Source organism: Trichomonas vaginalis, chromosome IV, assembly GCF_026262505.1.
Source record: "Trichomonas vaginalis G3 chromosome IV, whole genome shotgun sequence".
NCBI lineage: Eukaryota > Parabasalia > Trichomonadida > Trichomonadidae > Trichomonas > Trichomonas vaginalis.
In genome coordinates, this window is record NC_067206.1 from 10,112,837 (window position 1) to 10,135,007 (window position 22,171).

Genomic DNA, 22,171 nt, shown 5'->3' on the forward strand with positions numbered 1-22,171 from the left:
TTCAGTTACTTTATGGGCAAATCAATTCATCTTGAACCATAAGGTAACAATACAAACTCCCTGGAAACGTAGGTTCAATTCGTGCTTATGTTCTCAATAAGTCAAATCTGCGCCTGTTTTTTCTCTAGCTTACAAAAGATTTAAATGGTGAAAACCTTTAATAAAAAGTGTAAAAATTGTAATTCAAGAGTCACAAAAATACTTTTAGAATGCGATAGAGTTGATTTAAACGCTAAAGATGATAATGGATATACAGCTTTGTTATATGCATGCAGAAATGCCAGTTTATATGATGTTAAATTACTTATGTCGAAAGGTGAAAAAATTAATCCAAATCTCAAATCTAAAAAAGGAGATTTTCCTTTGAAATTCGCTGTTATTTCTGGAAATGAAGAGATTATTGATAAATTACTTGAACATCCAAATATAGATGTTAATAACAGAGATGATGAAGGCTGCACCGCGTTATTCCATGCTGCGAGATTATCAAAATCAAGTACAATTCTTCAAATCATGGAACAATCTGAAAAAGCTGATCCAAATTTAAGTGGATCAAATGGTTTTTCTCCATTAATTATCTCTGTTTTGTCTGGTAATGTTGATTGTGTAAAGACACTTCTTTCTTATGAAAGGACAGATGTAAATCACAAAGATGGAAATGGGAATACTGCCTTAATTGCTGCTTGTGGAATTAAAAATTATGAAATGGCGAAATTAATTTTAGCACAGAAAAACTTGAATATTAATGCAAGAGGGAAACTCGGAAATACTGCATTAATGACAGCAAGCATGAGAGGATGCAAGGATATTGTTGAATTGATCTGCAATTATCAAGGCGTTAATGTTAATTTGAGAAATGATAATGATAATACTCCTCTTCACGAAGCAATCAGATTTAAACATAAAGAAGTAGTGCTTTACTTGATGAAATTAAAGGATATTGCTTTAAACACACCTAATAAAAGCGGTGAAACACCAGTTGCTGTTGCTGCTTCATCTGGAGATGTTGAAATAATGGCGAACTTACTGACTTTAAGAGGTATTGATGCTAATTACACAAATGGAGTTAATCCAACACCATTGGCCATAGCCATTAAAGCAGGAAATATTAACTTAGTGAGAATGATGGTACTTTCACCTTATGTTGATGTGAATATGCCATCTCCTCCTGATTCATTTTCTCCAGCTTTTATCGCTGCTTCCGAAGGAAAAAGTCAAATTTTGGAGGCAATTTTAAGAAGCCCTGGAATTAGGAGTGACTTAAAACCTGGTAATGGAGCAAAGTTTTTATTCGATGCAGCTGAAGGTAACAAAGAAGTAATCGCTGTTCTAGAAAGAAATGGATTATCAAACTCATAAAGTTTTTGTTTGAAATAAAAATATATTTCTTGATTTAAGTATTTTGAGTTTGAATTTTCAACGAGTTACATTTTCATAGACCTCCCCATAAAAAGGTCGACCTTCAATTATAATTGTTCGGCCATTTACAGATTCATTTTTTTTTATAAAAAATTTCCAACATTTTTCTATAATGAGCCATGAACAAGGTCTAGATTTTATTCAAGAAGCATTATGTCAGTTATCCCAAAATATTAAAAAATGGGTCAAAAATCCAAATGGACCAAGCAACATTCATAATTTATTCCAATTACTCTCCAAAAATTTTCTTAATATTTTCGATCAATCCCAAGAGGAGTGCACTCAAGCTATATCACAAATCACCCAAACTTTAGCAAACCTTAAACAAGAAAATTCAAAAGTTCTAATTAGAGATATTCCAATTCAGAAAATTTCAGATTTTTTCCACAAATACGAGGCCAATCATAAAACTTACATCAATGAAATGAATGAAATCAAATTTATTCAAAATATTGTAAGTAAAAATGAAACGTTAGACAGGATTTTTTCTCGAATAATTTTGGCCATGGATAATCCTCCTAATCATCAAATTCAACGCCAATACATCTTAAATGTAGAAGGATGCTTACAGTTAAGTTCGACCTTTAATGAATTACAAAATATCTACTTCAATTTACCTTATATTTTCAAAGATGGATATCGTCGTTATCAGAAAGATGGATTCTACAATTTAGTTATTCATCAAAGTAAGTCGAAAGCAAAATCATGGCAGTCCATATTAAAACCTATATATCAATTAGTATTAAAAATTGATATAAAATCATATGAAAAATTAGGGAAAAATTACGTTCGAATTAAAAGAAAAATTAAAAAAATAATAGAGAATCTTTCCGATATTATCAATAAGCACACAAATAAAAACGCTGACACACACAAAGAGATAAATCCATTGATTGATAATCTGAAAAAATTAATAGATGCAATTGATGGCATTGGTATCAATTCAATAATTGAAAACAATTCTACATTGCATGAAAATATTGATAAAAACCAAAAAGAAATTGATGGATTAAAAAGTCAAAATAAAAAGAAGAAGAAGGAATTAAATCAAATGAAAGAACAACAATTAAACGAATTATTTGAAACAACAAAATGGATGAAAGAAAAACATAAAAATATAATAATCGATCTGTACAATTTTAGAGATCAACTTATTAATATCAAAGTTAGTACTATCCAAACATTAGCAGAAAATTTAAACAAAAGCATTGAATACCTTCAAGATTTCAATAACTCGACCACCAGTTTTATTAAGAGATTCGCAACTATTGTTTTTCTTTACTTAATTAACTCAGAAAGGAATAAAATGCAAGAAGCTATTGATGGTCTGAAATACACTTTAACATATTTATTTTCTAATACTGATGAATTAAACAATGTTATTTATTGCGCAATGAATGCATCAACGTTAATTTTATCTGCAGAAACAGCAAGAACAATTAAATCATACGCTTCTGCACTATTTTTCTTCTTTATACTAAGTGAGTGCCCTGATGATGCAAATATATATTATGATCTCACGGAATACGAATCACTGGCATTTATGAGAGATGGTGGAACTGGTTTATCAAAAATTTTATCCCCTATAATGATCAAAGAAGATTATGAAAAGATATATGAATCAAATATTCAGATAAAATAAAATTCAATATTTTTATCACTTTTTATTTTTTTAGTATGCGCAATAATTTAGTTTACACTTAAGATTCAGTGCTCTTATATTGAGGGTTTATTTCAGTATTAGTACTATCTTTGATTTCAAATTTTATTTTCTAAATTGTAGTTTTAAATTTTATATTGTGTGACAATTTAGTTTACAAGCCAATGGGTACCAACTATATGTTAGGTACTGGCGTTGCAGGAAATAATCATAATGCTGATCCAGATAACACTTGTGAAAATTTAATTATTAAATATGAAATTGGAAATATTCCTGTAACACATGTAGGTGTTAATGCATTTACGGCACATTCATGCTTAAGAACAGTTTATATCCCAAACACTATAGTTTATCTAGGCTTCGATTGTTTTGGTTATATTCCTACTTTGAAAACAGTTATTTTTGAAGAAAGATATAGCACTTCGCTCGAATTTGATCAAGGAGTGTTTTTTTCAAAATAATATGAAGATCATTAGACTTCCTAGTAAAATTTCATCATCAAAACTTCATGTTTTAGCCATGTCCAAAATAGAAAAAGTTATATATTGTGGGCTGGATAAAATTGATGCAGATTGGTTTGAAAAACTGTCTCCACCTATTATTTTTGTTCATTCTCTATATCCTTATAATAAATTTGCAAATGCTACAAATCTTGTTCATACACAGCAATGCGGCTTATACACGAAGTGTTTAGTGCATTCGATTATGTACGTTCCATTCCCATTTTTTAGTATTTTATCCTCTTTACTCGCAATCAACATTTGCTAACAAACTTATAAAGTCATTTGATTTTAATAAATTAGCTAAAAATATACTAAGCATCTAAGAGGAACATTAAATAATCTATAGTATTAACATTTATACTTTTTTTGCCAAAATAGTGCTTTACAATATTTTTTTAGTTTACAAGGCAAATTTCATCTTTTAAATAATTGAGAGGAAAACCGTTTGGCTCTTCCTTTTACACATGGGTCACATCGTTCGTGCTCAGCGTAGAGGTAACGGCTCTGTTTTCCAGGCCCATACCCACCACCGCGTTGGTCCAGCTAAATTCCGTGCTCTTGATGCTGCCGAGCGCACATCCGTCATCTCCGGCATGGTCAAGGAGATCATCCACGACCCAGGCCGTGGTGCTCCACTTGCCAAGCTTATCTACAAGAAGGCTGAAGGCCAGGGCTTCGATTCTGCCCTCGTCATCGCCCCAGAAGGCATCCACACAGGCCAATTCATCAAGTGCGGCGCCCAAGCTGACCTTCACATCGGCAACATCCTTCCACTTGCTCAGATCCCAGAAGGTACAGAAATCTGCAACGTCGAGCACCGTCCAGGTGATGGTGGCCGCTATGGCCGCTGCTCCGGCGATTCCTGCCGTGTTATTGGCCACACAGAAAACTACACACGTATCCAGCTCCCATCTGGTCGCAAGGCTCTTGTTTCCAACATCTGCCGTGCTACATTAGGTATCGTTGCTGGTGGTGGCCGTCCAGAAAAGCCACTCCTTAAGGCTGGTAACGTCCACTACAAGTATAAAGCTAAACGCCACACATGGCCAGTCGTTTGCGGTATCAAGATGAACCCAGTCGACCACAGACACGGTGGTGGTTCCCACCAGCACATGGGTGCTCCAGGCACAGTCGCCCGCTCTGCCCGCCCAGGTCAGAAGCTTGGTCTTATCGCTTCCCGCCGTACAGGTCGCCGCCGCGGTACAGTCAACCTTGCCTAAAGCATATGTTCTATTTGAACTGCTTTCAAAACATTACACTTTTTCCTTTTTACTTTTCTTTTATATTGTTCAAAGATTTATTAAAATTTTGGAAATTATTCTTCAAAATGTTTGATATTATATGGAATTTTACCTTCTTATCAATACTGTGATAACTTTTCTTATTGCAATTTTAGTCAAATTTTATTTTTGTTTAGGAGATGAGTTCATATAAGGATGAAGAGGATAGTGATTTTAGGCCAATAACAAGAGATTATTTAAAAGAACTAAAGGGTGAACCTCAAGAGCAATATGATGACTTTGATATTGCAGAATTTCGATCTTTCTTTGAATCATTAGATCAAAACGATCTAGAAGCCCGTATTGGTGTGTTAGAGCAAGTATTCAACTATTTGAACAATTTTATTATCAAAGCATATAAAATTCAAAAATTTGATTCAATATTATTGATATATGATGAGTTGGATAGCTTTCAATTAATGGACTTTCTATTTAATAGCCTTTCAATTGCTAATAGGCCAATTATTATTGAATTAACGTTGAAAATCATTGCCTTGCTATTTTGCGCTGAATCTGATGATGAAATCATATTATTATCAAGAATGAATCACGATATATTCCAAATGATCATAGATATTGCAAAATCACCAAATGTAGTTTCAGAAGTTCAAATTCCTCCATTGCAGTTTGTTTCTATTCGAAAATTTGCTTTAAATTGCATATTAAACATTACAATGACTTATTCAGAATATATTAATGACATCGAACAACAATTTGACGATTTCATTCAAATAATTTTAAATGACGAAAGACCAGAGTGCGCTGAGGATCTCATATCAACATGCGCTTCAATATTAAGTGTTAATCATGATGCATGCAATATTGAAAAACAATTTAATTTCTTTAAAGCCAATATTGTTATTGAAGATAAGCCTATACATAGTTCTTTTTATGGTTGCATTCAATGTCTCGAATATGCAGATCAATCACAAAAAACACTTTTTTCAAATGAATTTATTACAGATTCATTTATTATTATGGCATTAAACAACATTCATCCAGCACAATCAAAAATATTTATTGATGTTTTATGTTTACTTAAGATTATATTGGAATATTGTGATATAAATTTGCAGAATGATTTAGTTTCAATTATTCCATGGGATAATATAATAAGTCAAGAGTTATTAGAACATTCTGAATATGCATCAGAGATTCTTGAGCATTTAAACAGCATTTGCAAAGTCGTTAGTAACTATATCAGTTCTTTGATGAACAACAACTGCTTTTCAAACATATTTACTTTATTTTTTAACGGGCAGTATGAAATTAAAAAGGGATCATTCTTTGTCATTTGCACAATCTTTGATTATTGTGATGTTGAGCAAAAAATCGAAGTTTTCACAAAAACTCCTTTCTTAGAGATTCTTGCAAATATGGTTGATGAGGATGATCATAAATTCCTTGGAGAAGTTCTCGTATTTGTAATAGATCAAATGCAAGAAATTGATGACCAAGAAGCAGCAGCGGCATTTAATGAAAATTTCATAAATGATGAATTTATGGAATCTGCATCATCTCTTTTAGATGATGAAGATGAAGATATTAGAATTATTGCAGAACATTTCTTTAGGTTATGCTCAGGTGAGGAAGAGGAAGGGCTAATGTTCTAATAAATATATTGTTTATATTTCTGTTATATAATAAATAGATTGTTTATAGATAATTTATATTTGCTTCATAATTTTATAAATTTGACATGTCACAATGAAACTTACACGTAAGTATTCACAATACATATATACAGACGAACTGAATATGAGAATTGATTGATTCATTGTTGATTTTATCAAAAAATCAACGATTTGTTACTATGCCAATGAAGTATTATACAAGAACAAAAGAAAATACGTATATCATTAGCTTTCAATGCGACTTTAGTACCAACGGTTGTAAACTATTCAAAATTTTGCAATAGGGAAAAATGGAAGATTTCAAAATTTGCTTTTAATCAGGTCAATTTCTCTAGTTATAGAAGTAAAACTATACCCAAATCCATCTACATACTTATATAATTATATGCTACTATATTGACATTTATATCTAAAAGATGTATCTATAGTTTTCTGAAACTATTGTCACATCATTGTTTTTTTTATAGAGTTTACAAATTTGTAAAGTGACTTTATAAAAAAATGTTAAAAGCTCTGAAGAAGGCAACAGGCATTGTTAAAGACGTCGCTGCTACAGTAGGAATTCCAGTTACAGAAAAGACAATTGATGCTGACTATACTCAAGCAAAAGAAGCATTCAAAACAATTTGCCTTGATACCGTCCAAATTATTGGATGTATTATTCAAATGAGCAATCAAATGCAAGTCCTTTCACGTTCAGTTACTAAAATCGGAGCTGATTTAGGAATTTCTTTCATTACTGCTTCACAAAATTCAAAAGGAGAGGCAAAAGCAATAGAAATGTTCGGAAAGCAATTAGAATCAATTGTAAGTAACCAATTTGCTAGACTCATTGATCAAAATGTTGTTGCTCCTTTATCAGTTTATCAAAAAGAAACTGATCGACTAAAAGATATTCAAAAGCAGAGAAAACCACTACGCAAGGAATACGATCAAGCTCGCTCGAAGCTGAAATGGCTTCAGGATCATAATGGAAAAGTTGGAGAAATAGAAGCCCAAAATCAAAAAACACAAGAAGCGTATAACAAATACTCAGTCCTTAATAACGACTTTATCCAAGGTGTTAATCGCCTCGTAATGCAAAGAGCCCAATACTTAGAAACTCCATTCCGTAATTTTGTTGGCATCTTTAGTAAATTTATGTGCTCCGTTACTAACGAAATGGAGAGAGTAAAAACTAGCTTCCCACCATCGACATACAACAAATACGCCCAATTCACACTAGCAAATCCTTACTCCCAAGCCCAGCCACAACAAGCATTTTACGCTCCACCACCAGAACCAGTCGCTTACCCAACAATCGATGAAATACCAGTTCCAACACCTGTTGAGGAAGTCGAAGAACCACAAAGGGCCAAGCCAAAGAAGGAAAGAGTGGCTGCACTTGCTTAATAACATAATTTTATTATTTCTCATGAAAATAAACATAATTTTATGATCGTTTTCAAAAATTATAATTTTATTTTGTGGTTTTCATAAAATCATACTGAATATGTCTGAATTTCCATAATTTAATTATGTACTGTTTAATTTTTCAAGCCTCACAATGATACAGTTGAATCAATGATATGTTCTTTAAGAAATAAACATAAATTTGCTTTTTTGCTTCCAAATTGTATAGATTTTGCCTTTTTTATTGAAATTTTAAGGGTGCACTTACGCTCCTATGACAGGGCCTTTAATTCATATGTTTAAGGTTAAATTTCAATGGCGCTTCACGCCAGTTGTCAAAAATTTGAATTAAAGTCAGATGGGCGTAAGTGCAGCCTTTAAAAAATTGAACAAATCTGCTTGTATCTACTAAACTCGTCTGAAAACATATATATTTAAAGTTTTTCACGTATTTTAGAATATGTTTATTTGAAATACACTCAATTTATGATAGATTGTGGTCTTATTCCAATACAAGGGAGTGCGGGATAAATTTGCCACATGTCACTTTTCAACAACCTTAAATGGCAAATTTGTCCTGTTCCCAGTTTGGAAACTGTTTCAACAATTTAAATCAGAATTGCTTATATAAAAAATTAGTAATTTTATATTAATATGTTTATTTCAATATAAAATTATTACAAACATAAGATATGTATGACATTTAAATCTGGTCATTATCATCGCCAGCATTTGAGTTATCTTCGCTATCAGGCATATCACACAAATCAGCAGCAATTCTCAGTAATTCTGCACAATATTTCCTTCCATTTTTAACAGCATGTTGCAAAGCAGTCATTCCTGTTTTATCTGTTAAATCCAGATTAATTCTCAGATTTCTTGCCAATATTCTTATAGATCCAATTCTTCCTTTAATAGCTGCAATCATCAAAGCTGTTCTTCCGTATTTATCTTGTATGTTTAGATCAGTTTCATCTCTCAAAGTCATCATATGACAAATTTCTGAATTATCAGCCAAAACTGCCTTATGAAGGGGAGTTTGTCCAAACATATCCTGAGCATTTATGTTACAATTTCCAGGTTGTATCAAGAAACAAGCCATTTCAAATCTACCACTTTCGCATGCCACGTGAAGAGGAGTTCTCATATTTCTATCTCTTATATTCACATCCAATTCTTTCATTTTGTATTGATACAAAATATTTCCTAATTGGTAATGCCCGTATCTTGCAACATAATGCAAAGGTGACCATCCAATTGCGCTTTTCAAATTCACGTCAATTTTAGGATGTGTCACTAAAAACTTCAAAATATCTACATGAACAATTCTATTTTGTTCTCTTATATAAACTTCTAATTTCACTTCACTTCCTTGTTCTGATTTTACCATATTTCTAACAAAATGAGTTCCGCAAGAATCCGGATTTCTTGTAGCGATGTGGATTGGTGCGTCACCTTCTTTGTTTAGAACATTCGGGTTTATATCCTTAGAGTTACAAAGAGTTTTAACAACGTCAAGACAATTATCTAAAGATCCAATATGAAGAGCAGTGTTTCCATCATTATCTTGTGCATCTAAATACAATTTCTCAGACATCATTAATGTTAAAATACTCGTTGAATCAGCGTTTTTAGCTGCAATTAAAAGAGCAGTATTTCCATCTTTATCTTTCATGTTTATATCTAAATCAGGCATGCTCAAAAGTTCATGAATTATGTTGAAATGTCCTGAAATTGCACTCAAACTTAAAGCGGTTTTTCCGTTTTCATCTTTTGAATTTATATCAAGTTTATCATTCATTGCCAAGAAGTACCTTAAAACATCACGACTACCTACACGCGCGGCATATCTCATTAAGTCTTCATTAATTGAAGATTTCTCATTTTCAACATAAAATTTTGTTAACCTTAAATTATTACTTGAAACAATATTATTAATAACTGTTCCATAGATGAGCGAAATAGCATTTAAGTCATGGCAGCAGCTCCTAAACAAGTGTTGGAACAAAGAATAATTATGGAATAATGCTGCAATGTGTAAAGAATTCGTAAAATCTGTTTTGTTGTTTTTTATCAAATTAAAACATTCAATTGAATTTCCAGCAACACAAAAATCAATTAAAGTATTTCCTTTATCATCTTTGGCATTAACATCACATCCTTTCTCTATTAAATAGCTGAAACAATCAACAGAATTGAAATAAGCAGCGTATTGAATTAAATTTGGATGATTTTGGATAAACCATGATGGTTCGAAGCAATGTGGACTTATTCTTTGATTTATATCAAATGTAGGGTCCGAAATAATCTCTTTTAATTTAATTATATCATTATTTTTCAAAATTCTTTCGATACTGTCATCTGTAGTTACATTCTTAATCAGTATATTCCATAGCATCCAGTTATTGTCTCTAAGGCTCTCAAAATTCGAAAGAAGCTCTCCAAACTGCGATGGAAGATGTCCTGAAATATTTTCGTAATCTACAATCGAAAGTAAGTGCATAAAGAATGTAGGATCACCTATAAGTATTTGTGGAGCAAACCATTCGAACAATCTGCACAAATGATATCTTCTTTGAGAACAAGTTTTCCAAAAGTCATTAATTATAACGACAAGTAATTTGGTATCAAATAGACTGATGTCTAAACAGTTCTTAATGAAGCATAATCGACAAGAATGCAATTCTGAATTCGATTCTGCCAAATGAGAGTAAATACCCCATTTAATAAGGGCTCTACACATGCGCTTTTGCTCTTCTTTGTGGTTGTAAATGACTTCCGCTGTCAATTTCGCTAATTCTGGAATTGATTGTGGCTGATATTCTGCTGCAAAGTAGACATTTGATATGAATTGGTTGTAATAATGAATATCTTTGTAATATATTGACTCTTTGAGAATTGGAATCGAAAATTCTATCTTTGTATTTTTTAGATTCATTAAAAGATTCTGTAATTGAGTGATATTTTCGATTTCTTCGGCCTCTTGCTCCTTTGTCAATGGTCCGTTCCGAAGAGGCTCGAAGAATTCTCGCATATTCATTTCTCAGGTTGAAATTTAAGGGGGTGACATTTCCGAATTTCGATTCCAAATTAAAATAAAAATGTTAATCTATTAAGAAGTATCATCGTAAATAGAAGTTATCCTTTTCGGATTCGACTTTTTGATAAATGTTCTTCAAAGATTTTTATTTAGTATATTTGATTCTATCTTTTTTTGCACAAAAACATGCAGAAATATAAATTTACCAAAAATTAGCAAGTAAAAAATAATTTTTCAAACAATCAATGCTCTGTTCCATTGAAGATCAGCCTGATATTGGGGCATTTAAAATAGATCTAAGGAATGATGATTGTTCAATCCCACAGTACATGCAACACAATTTCATAATCTTAACACTAATTAACTCTTCATTTGTACCTCATTACTTATGCAATAGATCAAGAAATTTAAAATGGTTGTTCATAAGTGAAGGAATTGAATCTATTGGTCATCATTCATTTCAAGATTGCTATAATCTAAGAGAAGTTTCACTTCCTAACTCTCTCAGATCAATTGAAAGCAGCGCATTTCGTTATTGCTACAATTTGAACATAATAAATACTCCATATCGAATTGAAATAATTGAAGAGTTTGCTTTTTCCAGCTGTGAAAAATTAACTAATTTTAACCTTGAAAATATAACAAGAATAGGCAAATTTGCATTTCGATATTCTGGACTAGAAAATATTAACCTTTCAAAAAATATTCATGAATTAGAAGAAGGAATTTTTATGTTATGCAGTAATTTCACAAATATATCTATTCCTGATTCAATATATACAATAGGTAATTCTACATTTAGCCAATGCATGAATTTAGAAGAAGTTTATTTACCTGATACAACAACAAGTATTGGGCATCGTTGCTTTTCATGGTGTAAAAAATTGAAAAAAATCAACGTTCCAAAGCACTTACTTAATCTTAGTAGCTACATATTTTCTGAATGTTCTAGTTTAAGTAATATTGAACTTCATGAAAATTTAACATGTATTGGTGCAGGGGCATTTATGTATTGTAAATCCATCAATAGAATTGTAATCCCTGAAAATATAGGAAATATTGACGCTTTTGCATTTTCTGGTTGTAGAAGACTTATAGAAATCAATTTACCAGGAAAGATAACAACAATATCAAAGAATTTATTTTCTTGGTGCAATGCATTAGAAACAATAACCATCCCACAAAATGTGTCAGAAATAGAAGAAAAAGCTTTTTATTTCTGTGAAAACTTAAAATCTATCGTTATACCAGAAAAAGTCACAGTGATCCCATCCTACTTATGTTATTGCTGCTATAATATAACTAACATTTCTCTACCAAGCAATTTAATCTTAATTAATGAAAGTGCTTTTAGTTATTGTTTTAAACTTATTGATATTATAATACTGAGCACTGTAACTTTTATTGAAAATTATTCATTTGCTAGGTGTAATAATCTCAAAAATATAAATCTGCCTGATACTTTATTAACACTTGGAAATTTATGTTTTTTTCAATGTACACAACTTGAAACAATCGCAATTCCAAACAAAATTACAGTAATTCATCAGCAGTTATTTTTTAGATGTTATAGTCTTTTAAATATCACACTACCAGAAAATCTAAAATATATTGAGGAATATGCATTTGCTTATTGCATTAGTTTAAAAGAATTTCCTACATTGGAAAATGTAGAATCAATCGAATCACATGCTTTCAAAGGCTGTCAAAGCTTAGTCAAACTAAATATCTCGAACAAAATGCAAACTATAAATCGTTGGCTATTCGAAAATTGTACTAGCATTCTAGAAATAATTTTACCAAAAAATCTAAATTATATTGGAGATTTTACGTTTCATAATTGTTCTAGTTTAAAAAAGATCAAAATTCCAAGCAGTGTAACCAAAATATACCCATGTACATTTTATAATTGCAAAGACATGCTAGAAATTGTTCTTCCCGAAAATATGATTGAAATATCTGGAAGTGCATTTCATAATTGTATTAGTCTTATAAATGTAAATATTCCAATTAAAGTAAATAATTTAGGAGAATATGCCTTTTGTAATTGTTCAAGCCTTAAATTTGCAAATTTATCATGCCAAATTAAATCAATTTAATTTTATTCTTTCCTTGATTGCAATAATTTGGTAAGAGTTATTTTACCTGATTCTATCGAGATTATAGAAAAACGTGCTTTTTCTGGTTGCTCAAGTCTTTCTGAAATTAATATTCCATCATCAATTATAAAGTTTTGTGACTGTTCTTTTGCAGGCTGTGGTAATTTATCAATATCCGCGTTTCCAGATGGATTGATGGAATATGGGTATTTCGTTTTTGAAAATTGTTCAAAAATTTCATATTTCGAAATAAAAGAAGGAATAAAATCAATAAATGATAACACTTTCAGCAATTGTGTCAGTTTGTATGAAGTTAAAATTCCAGATAGTGTCTGAGAAATTGGAGATTATGCATTCAATTCATGCACAAATCTCACTGTGATCAACATTCCAAATAACTTAGAAAAAATCGGACATCATTCATTCTGTTTTTGCAAATGTATTTCAAACATAGTATTCCCAAACAGTTTGACTTCAATCGGGAATTATGCATTCGAAAACTGTTCAAATATCACGAATATCATTCTTCCAAAGAATTTAGAATATCTTGGAAGTGGAATATTCCATCAATGCGATAAATTGAAATATGTTAAAGTCAACACAAAGAATCTCACAATTCTGCAATATAACTTTTATAAATTTCAATTTTGTAAAATGGTCATTGATTCAAACTTTCGATCTGCTGGTCCATTTTATAGTTATTTTGAATTATACTATACAGGTGATACCGATATTCAAGATAAAAGGACAATATCAGATATTTCAACTTTTGCAAAAGAAATTTATGTCAAACCAATTTATTCACTTAAAACATTTTGCGGTAGAAAAGTATCTGTTTTAAATGAATCAGAATTTGCAATAAGATCAGAAGATATTATATGCAGAAATTGTTCTAAAGGAAAATCAGAGCTTGATGGAATTTGCCAAATAATCATAACAGAGCCATATTTTAGAGGCTCTTTATTGTCCGAATCTTTAATAGTTAAACTAATGGCTGTATTGAATTGATTAATTAATTTTTGCATTTTACAGTAATTTGAGTTTGAAATATATAAATGATATCATATTCTGTTTGGCTGAACATAGAAGTATGGCTTCAATTAGTATATATTGAACTCCATGAAAATGTAGCATTCATTGATATTTTTGCTTTAATATACCAGAAAAGGTTACAAAAATATAGAAATTTTCATTTTATTGATCCATTGCGCTAGAAAAATTAATTATAACAGAAGTAAGAGATTTTTATTTCTGTAAAAACATTACATCGAATATTATAACGGAAAAAGTCTGCCCAATCCCATCCGAATTACTATAAAACTAACATTTCCAAATAGTTTAGTCGGTTTTTGCATTTTTAAAATGTTAGTCACCTTTCTCCTTCCAAAGTGAAAAAAATTGTTTAAAATATAAAAAGAATTTTTATTCGCATAGGCGACAAACAAGGATTTATAAATAAATAATGGGGCTTTGAGTATTGATCTGAATTGAATCAGATAATTAGCCGTAAAAAATCTTCTAATAACGATTTCTCATGCATGAAAGATGGCTATGAGTGGCGTTAATGAGGGCGTTTGATAATTGGAGTTGGACATAAAATTTGGAGATCTTAATTTTTGAGAATTTTGGTGCGATCTTACTGGTACAAGCAAGAGTATGGAAGGAGATTGAACTGAGAAAAAAACTAGAGCATGCAAAAGAATCATGCTACAGCTTAGTTGAATGTCATTTATGCAAATATAAATATCTTTTTCAAATTTCAAACAAATTTTTGCCACTTTTTGAAAGAAGATAAGGTAACAAACATTTTAAAATGCAAAACCTAGACTTAAACTATGCCGAAATGTGAGCTCACCGTTACGGTTTTTTTCTTTTTTTTGGGGCTCGCAAGCTCGCCCCCCAAAGAAAAAACCGTAACGGTGACTAACATTTAGGAGGGGCGGCGACAAATTTGCCCAGCCAGTAAAGTATTCAATTTTTTTGCATTTTTTTAAAGCTTCTTAACTTAAATCATGGAATGTCTCAAAGACAAAAGTAGCATACAGCATGTAAAGCTAAAGAAAGATAATCATAATTAATACCTTAATTTTTAATATTACGCATTTTTAGGTGCAAAATTTAAAAACATTCTAATACAATAGAGCAGTTTCTAAAAGTAGCATACAGCATGCAAAGCTAAAGAAAGATAATCATAATTAATACCTTAATTTTTAATATTACGCATTTTTAGGTGCAAAATTTAAAAACATTCTAATACAATAGAGCAGTTTCCAAAAGTAGCATACAGCATGCAAAGCTAAAGAAAGATAATCATAATTAATACCTTTAAAGTTTAAAATCTTGATTTTTTTTAAAATCAAATATTTATAACTTTAATACATACAGCTTAAACCTTATACTTGTTTTCTCTTGTGAGAAAGCAATCTTACAAAGCTAACAATCCTAAAAAATAAAGAATTAAAATTTAATAATTTAATCTAACAAAATTTCTCTCTTTATCCTTTTGCACTCTTTATATGCAACTCAAATCCATCATATAATATTCCTATAATACTCTTGCCTCAAACAATAGTACAGTATACATTGTGCGTCGCCTGTAGCCTACAGCTACAGGCACCGACACAATGAAAAAAGTGACAGAAAACTGACACCATACGGGCGCGCATATGTACGCATATATGTGTAAAAATAAACGTTCATATGTAAACTAACCTTTATTCACTAGCAGGGGCTGATAAATCATAATCGTCGAGAAGTACGATAGGTGGTCCCACCTGTTTAATCTGTATGGAGAGGCAAACGTGACGTAAGAAGCATAACACTGGTTTCTCAGTATATTTAATAGACTCTGCTGTTGGCTTAACTGTAAGCTTATAAAAGAAGCAGATCACGGAGGCAAAGAAACGCTTACATCAACTCCTTGATGAACAATAAGCTTACTTAAGACTAAACAATTAATTATACTAACTTTTATACTTTTTCTCTTTTCCTAAGTTGATCGTGATCACAAAGATCGTGATCTGAGTGACAATGAACTATAAGTTATATGAGGATATATGTGAGTAATGTGAGTATAAAAAAGAGTTATAGTAGTAAAATTAGGTGTTTATTCGTGGTTTAGAGGAGGGATCAGAAGTCAGTGGCTAAGTTCCTTATGGCGCGCTTTAATTCATGGTAGGATGTGTCAGCCTTAAGGAACCTTTCATGCCAGCTGTCTGACTCATGTCCCACACGGTTGAGACGAGATCGAAGATCGCAGATCTCGTTGGCATAAGAGTCAACTTTATACTCAAGCTGGCTGATGTAGAGCTCTTTACCTTTCGCTTCCTCTACTTTTTCAGCCAGCTTGAGCTTTAGTTCCTCGAGAGCTACGTTTGACTCCTCCAGCTGCTTCAAATACTTGTGGCTGGTCTTGATTAAACGTAGCTCTCGAGGAGTAGCTCGTGGACCCGTTTTCTTTGCCGTTTGCTTGTGATCGAGATCTGGGATCTTGATCTCGGTCTTCGGACTCTCGCCACCCATCAATATTTCCTCGTCGCCAGAGGACTGTTCTTCAGTCACCTCTGGCTTCTGGATGGCAAGAGCTTAGCAGGAGCTTTGTTGTTCGCTTCCATTAAAATGTAAACTTTACGTGTCAAAAAAATTCTGTCACGTAAACTATTTATGTTGAGATTGAGTACCAGACTCTAATATAAGTTCAACCATTATATTAGAGTCTTTAGGAATTTCATATGGTTCTTTTACATAATATTCCTTTTTTTGACCATCAGTTGATTCTTCAACTCTTTTGAATGAAAAGCGCTTATAAAACTCAAACACGAGTGCATCTTTATAACCAGTGATATCGTAAAATTTTGGTGGCACAAGCTGTTCATTCACATTACATATAAATTGTTTGTTATCATGAGCAATATTACTCAACGTTACTAAAGGCTCAAGGAGAGGATTTATTCTTATCTGATAACCGACAAATTTATATGTTGGTTTGCCCTTTCGCTCAAGGATAAACCTGATATTCGCTATAGTTATGAAAAGCTCATCAAAGTACTTATATGTTTTTTTATCTTTATCATTTTCGTCAGTGAAATCTGCTATGGTAAAACTATAATATACATGCATTCGCGAGATATATTTTTTTTCCCATAAGTCTAAAAATTTTGCTTTCGATGGAATTACTTTTTGCGTGAATGTTCTACCATGGTCATCTTCCCAAACAAGCTCTGGTTTTCTTGATGTTGTGTCTGTTTCAGTGGTTTCTAATAACGCAGTGATGAAATCCAACACATCTCCTAGGGACATGTCATATTTATAATTCAAGGCATTTTTTTCTATACTACTGTATGAAGGTAATGTTATGATTGGTGATGTACCTTTTCTTAATACATTCAATTTATTTTCATTTGAATCATAGTAACAATCAACAAATTCTCTACTTGCCTCAGTCATTTTTTCCATAAGACCTTCATTCAACTCCTGTGTAGTCATGTTGGGTTTTATGTAATATCTCATGTCAAACCTTTTTTTCACTGATTTTGATGAATCTGTCATTTCTAATGGAATAGCAAGAAACTCAAAGTCTGGATGCTCAAGACTTATCTTTCTTATCTCAAGAGCTTTTGACGCAGGATATTCAATGAAGTCTCTCGGTAATTTATATGAGACTGTATTACCACTTATCGTGCCATCATTCATAACATGTTCATAGTATAATCCATCATATTTAGACATTTTATATGTAACTAAAAGATGGAGAAAGTTATTAATCAAGTAGATAAGATTCTTCATGATGGAGCACGTAAGAATAGTAAAGAACTAAACAATGCACTCATTATGCCATTTTCTGATGATTATCCATTTTGTACTAATGGTGTTTATTTCTACTGCGGTAAGATGGGTTCAGGTAAGACATATGGTGTTATTCGTCATATAATGATAACAGACCGCTTCACTAATACTCCATATTATGACTCAATAGTTATCTCAGCAACATCAGGAACAATGGATAAAACAGCGAAGACATTTATGAGTCAAGTTAAAGCACCAGTACTGAAAAAGGATGATAAAGAACTTATGCCTTATTTAATGAAGAACGTTAAGATGAAAGCAAAGTATTACGCTATTGTTGAGTTCGTTCAAAGTAAGTTCGAAAAAATTTCAGAGGAGATGGAACACATCTTAACAAAGCATCAACTAAGGAAACCTGATGGAAAGTTTGAGTATAAGAAGATTGCAATATATGTTGTAAAGAAGTTGAACAAATATCCTTTCACAAAGTATCCCAGTAATTCTCTATTAGTGTTAGACGATTATGGTGGTCATGACTTATTGAATGACCCACGTTCACCATTAGCGAACTTCATCACTAAGGTCAGACATTATAACTATACTGTTGTCATCATGTGTCAAACATGGAGACATATATGTTTAAACATTAAGAGACTATGCACTGACTTCGTTATCTTTCAAGGTTATTCTATGAGAGACTTTCAGTCAATGATTGAACAGTCAGGAGCAACAGAAGATTGGGAAGAGTTATGGAACAAATACAAAGAGCTACCAACACCTCGTTCATATATGGAAGTTCATATAGTTGCAGGAAAGACGGACTTTAAAGAAGTTAAGCAACAAAAGATGACATTATTTTAAGAAGAAATAAATGGGTTTTGGCGATTATGTTAAAGCTGGATGGGGTATGGTGAAAAAAAATCCTGGTCTTGTAATAGGTGCTGGATTTAACATTGCTAACAAACTTTTCCCTCAAGTTGGTCAAGTCGGTGGTGTTATCGGTAGTCTTGGTGAAAGAATTGCAAAAACTACATTAGGTGAAGATAATGCATTAACGAAGAATCTTAAAGCATTCAATAAAGCTCTTGGTGGTGACTTCAGTAGAGACAAGCCTGTTGAAACACCTATAGTTCAACCTCAACAAACTATTGACAACAATAAGTATAACGCATACATTGGAGGAGCTATTTGGAACAATCATAAGCCATTAGTTCAGTCAGTACGTGTACTATCAGACATGCCATGGATTAATGCTATTAGTGGCACTATACGCAGATAATATATTTTTATGAGGTTTAAATGAGTGAACAAGAGAGGAAACTCATTGATGAACGAGTTAAGAAATGGGAGAATGAACGTCCGATAATTCGTACCATAATTAGCGATCAAAAGTTCAAGCAGCATACATTTGATTTTTTGCGCGATATATATAATGATCTTGCTTTTGATTACAATGCTAGGCAATACTTTGAGAAAGAATATGTTCAAAAAGGTCGTATTAATTTCCCAATGAGAAGAGAAGGCTTTTTGATTACATCAACATATACAGCACGTGGTAGAGACCCTTTTACAGACGCGGTTCGTAACTTTAAAGCACGTTCTTCTATTAATGATGATCCAGATTTCTACATACCTTATTTTCGTCCACCTTCGCATCCTTTACGAACCAGTGATCCTGGATATGACGCTAAACGAAGATATATAGAGACGAAATTAGCTAAATACAAGGAACCTAAGGATCCAAGGACTGGAGAAGTAAAGGAATCACATGTCAAGATAAATAAGCTTTACAAAGTAGTTGAAGAATTGGAGAAACGATCTAATGAGATTAACGCTGAGAAGAAAAAGGAAGTACCAAATATGAACAAACTAGATAAGATGATTAAGGAATATAGAGGATTGGCGAATACATCGAGCGTTCTAATAAAGGAAGTAGAAAACACGACAAAGCTGCAGAAAATGATTCATGATGAATTACTGTTAGGTGAATTTTCTATAAAACAAAGACAGAGTAACTTAATGGGTGAGGCTTATTATTTGGAGAATTGGTATAATGAGAGGTTAAAACAAATGTCGACTCCAACACCAACTCCTACACCTACTCCTACAGTAGCTCCAACACCAACTCCCACTCCTGAACCAACAGTAGCTCCAACGCCAACTCCTACAGTAGCTCCAACGCCAACTCTGACACCAACTGCTCACGCAGGTCCTCCACCAATGTCGAGTAGTCATGGTATAACATTAAATAAACCAACACCTACACCAAAAATAACTCCTGTATCACATCCTAGTACAACTAACCCAGTATCTGATTCAAATCAAGCGGAAAGATCACAGGTTCTTAAAAGAGCTAATACACCAACTGCTTCCCCTATTAGAACACCAGAGCCAACTCCAAGAATCACAAAGGCGCCAACACCTTCACCGACTGTTGAACCAACTCCAGAACCAACAGTACCTCCAACTCCATCTCCAACTCCATCACCGACACCTACAAAAGCACCTACTCCATCTCCAACTCCGACTAAAGCTCCGACACCGTCTCCAACACCAACTAAAGCTCCAACACCGTCTCCAACTCCAGCTGAACCAACTGATGCAGAATCTATTCAAAATTGGTTAGACGAAGAAAAGCGAAAAGAAAAGGCTGCAATTGATGCTGCACTAGATAAAAACACACCACCACAGACACTTGGTGGTTACATGTTAAAGAAAGACAACATTCAAAGACAAGAACGTGCATTGAGTGTTGCCAGAGAACAAGCACAAGAAGAGAAGAAAATAGTTGAAGGAGAAGCTTCAAATAGAGGTGGTCCAGGAACTTACAAAGGATCAAACTATCCAGCAGAGAAAGCCTCGAGTGATAATGTTGTCTCAAGAGCTACTGATTTAGTTACCCATGGTATTCTAACTGGTGCAACAGCTGTTGGTAGTGCTATTGGAACCAGTGTTGACACTGTTGTTGATACTGTAAGAACTGTTACAAATCCTACACCTGAAGATAGGAAGGAAGAATTTCTTACTCTTAATACAAAGGCAAAACCAGGGATATGGATTGGTCGTGGAATTTTAAATGCTGGTAGTGCTATTGGCAATGGTGCTTCAGCGGTAGGGGGATGGCTCGGAAGAACAGCAACATCAACCGCAAATGGAATACTAACAGGTGCCAAATCACTTGGTAATTGGGCTGATGATAAGTATACAAAATATTATGAAGAAAAAGCTCGTAAGGCTAAGAAGCTAAGAAAGAAGAAGCTGAACGTAGAAGCTAAGAAGAAGAAGCGTAAGGCGAAGAAGCGAAAGGCGAAAGAAGAAGCTGAACGTAAAGAACTAGAGGAGCTTAAGAAGAAAGAAAAAGCTCGTAAGGCTAAGGAAGAAGCTGAACGAAAGGCGAAAGAAGAAGCTGAACGTAAAGAACTAGAGGAGCTTAAGAAGAAAGAAAAAGCTCGTAAGGCTAAGGAAGAAGCTGAACGAAAGAAGCGAAAGAAAGAAGCTGAACGTAAAGAACTAGAGGAACTTAAGAAGAAAGAAAAAGCTCGTAAGGCTAAGGAAGAAGCAGATAGAAAGGCGAAAGAAGAAGCAGATAGAAAGGCTAAGGAAGAAGCTGATAGAAAGGCGAAAGCAGCAACACCATCGCCAACTCCATCTCCTTCACCATCTCCATCTCCTTCACCATCACCAACTCCATCGCCATCTCCATCTCCTTCACCATCAATAGCGGCTCCTGTGAGACAATTTGGTGCATGGGGTGCTGATTTAGTCAAAGATGCTGCACAAGGAATTGGAAAGGAACTGAAGAACACAACATTAGGTACAATAGAGCGTTTTGGTAATCTTACGGATTACACAATTAGATCAGCTGCTAATCTTTTATATAACCAGACTACTGATAACGGTACTGATGAATTGGCTGTAAACGGACTAGCATCAATTAAGAAATCAGCAGAAGATAAATACGATGAATGGAAAAAGAATATTAAGGGTGAATATAATAAGTATGCATATCCTGAAGAACATATGAAGTTAGAGCTTACCAGACTAAGATCAAAATATGGTAATGAAACAACAAATACTACAACGCAAACGACGAAAGCTGACAGAAAGATTGATGACACTCCTACTCCAACTCCTGCAATGGCGAACATCACAACAATTGCTCCAAGAGTTCCAACAGGAGAAGGTATATCAGGAAATGTTTCAACTACTCATAACATTACTGAAGCAGCTAATGTTTCAGCAGTTGAGCAACCTGTTGTTAATGTAACTCAGGAAAACGCTACTGAAACATCAACACCAAGACAGGATGTAAATAATGAACGTCCAGAAGTTAAGGAGGTTGCAAAAGCATACCTGGAG

At 33.0% G+C, this 22,171-nt stretch overlaps 8 protein-coding genes and 1 pseudogene across 9 annotated transcripts, besides 6 other annotated features; 6 read left to right on the forward strand and 3 right to left on the reverse strand.

Annotated features, from left to right (window-relative positions):
* Positions 1–202: 202 nt before the first annotated feature.
* Positions 203–1,454, forward strand: TVAGG3_0062870 (spectrin binding; the record flags this gene model as incomplete). Its single annotated transcript, XM_051221463.1, has 1 exon — positions 307–1,359. The coding sequence occupies one exon, from the start codon at positions 307–309 to the stop codon at positions 1,357–1,359; it is 1,053 nt and encodes a 350-aa protein (XP_051106449.1).
* Positions 1,455–4,022: 2,568 nt separating this feature from the next.
* On the forward strand, positions 4,023–4,802 carry TVAGG3_0062880 (50S ribosomal protein L2; the record flags this gene model as incomplete). The annotated part of the gene is made up of 1 exon (XM_001320736.2): positions 4,047–4,802. The coding sequence occupies one exon, from the start codon at positions 4,047–4,049 to the stop codon at positions 4,800–4,802; it is 756 nt and encodes a 251-aa protein (XP_001320771.1).
* A 1,436-nt stretch (positions 4,803–6,238) lies between these two features.
* Positions 6,239–6,475, forward strand: TVAGG3_0062890 (uncharacterized protein; the record flags this gene model as incomplete). Its single annotated transcript, XM_051221464.1, has 1 exon — positions 6,239–6,475. One exon carries the CDS (start codon positions 6,239–6,241, stop codon positions 6,473–6,475), a length of 237 nt encoding a protein of 78 aa, XP_051106450.1.
* Positions 6,476–6,997: 522 nt separating this feature from the next.
* TVAGG3_0062900 (bridging integrator 3 family) lies at positions 6,998–7,888 on the forward strand (the record flags this gene model as incomplete). The annotated part of the gene is made up of 1 exon (XM_051221465.1): positions 6,998–7,888. One exon carries the CDS (start codon positions 6,998–7,000, stop codon positions 7,886–7,888), a length of 891 nt encoding a protein of 296 aa, XP_051106451.1.
* Positions 7,889–8,141: 253 nt separating this feature from the next.
* Positions 8,142–8,266: a mobile genetic element.
* Positions 8,267–8,486: 220 nt separating this feature from the next.
* Positions 8,487–9,775, reverse strand: TVAGG3_0062920 (protein ubiquitination; the record flags this gene model as incomplete). The annotated part of the gene is made up of 1 exon (XM_051221466.1): positions 8,592–9,743. The coding sequence occupies one exon, from the start codon at positions 9,741–9,743 to the stop codon at positions 8,592–8,594; it is 1,152 nt and encodes a 383-aa protein (XP_051106452.1).
* A 5,188-nt stretch (positions 9,776–14,963) lies between these two features.
* Positions 14,964–14,986: a terminal%2Cinverted (terminal inverted repeat of MuDR-6/TvMULE4 transposon ID:TVAGG3_0062930).
* Positions 14,964–15,597: a mobile genetic element.
* Positions 15,598–15,702: 105 nt separating this feature from the next.
* Positions 15,703–19,728: a mobile genetic element.
* Positions 15,745–22,171: part of a mobile genetic element that runs on past the window's edge.
* TVAGG3_0062960 lies at positions 16,157–16,508 on the reverse strand (annotated as a pseudogene). Its single transcript has one exon. A coding segment is annotated over exon 1 (352 nt).
* Positions 16,614–20,424: a mobile genetic element.
* Positions 16,993–17,812, reverse strand: TVAGG3_0062980 (uncharacterized protein; the record flags this gene model as incomplete). Its single annotated transcript, XM_051221467.1, has 1 exon — positions 16,993–17,812. A coding segment is annotated over one exon (820 nt), but the record flags the coding sequence as incomplete, so codon positions are not given.
* TVAGG3_0062990 (uncharacterized protein) lies at positions 18,684–19,091 on the forward strand (the record flags this gene model as incomplete). The annotated part of the gene is made up of 1 exon (XM_051221468.1): positions 18,684–19,091. The coding sequence occupies one exon, from the start codon at positions 18,684–18,686 to the stop codon at positions 19,089–19,091; it is 408 nt and encodes a 135-aa protein (XP_051106454.1).
* TVAGG3_0063000 (microtubule-associated protein family) lies at positions 21,833–22,154 on the forward strand (the record flags this gene model as incomplete). Its single annotated transcript, XM_051221469.1, has 1 exon — positions 21,833–22,154. A coding segment is annotated over one exon (322 nt), but the record flags the coding sequence as incomplete, so codon positions are not given.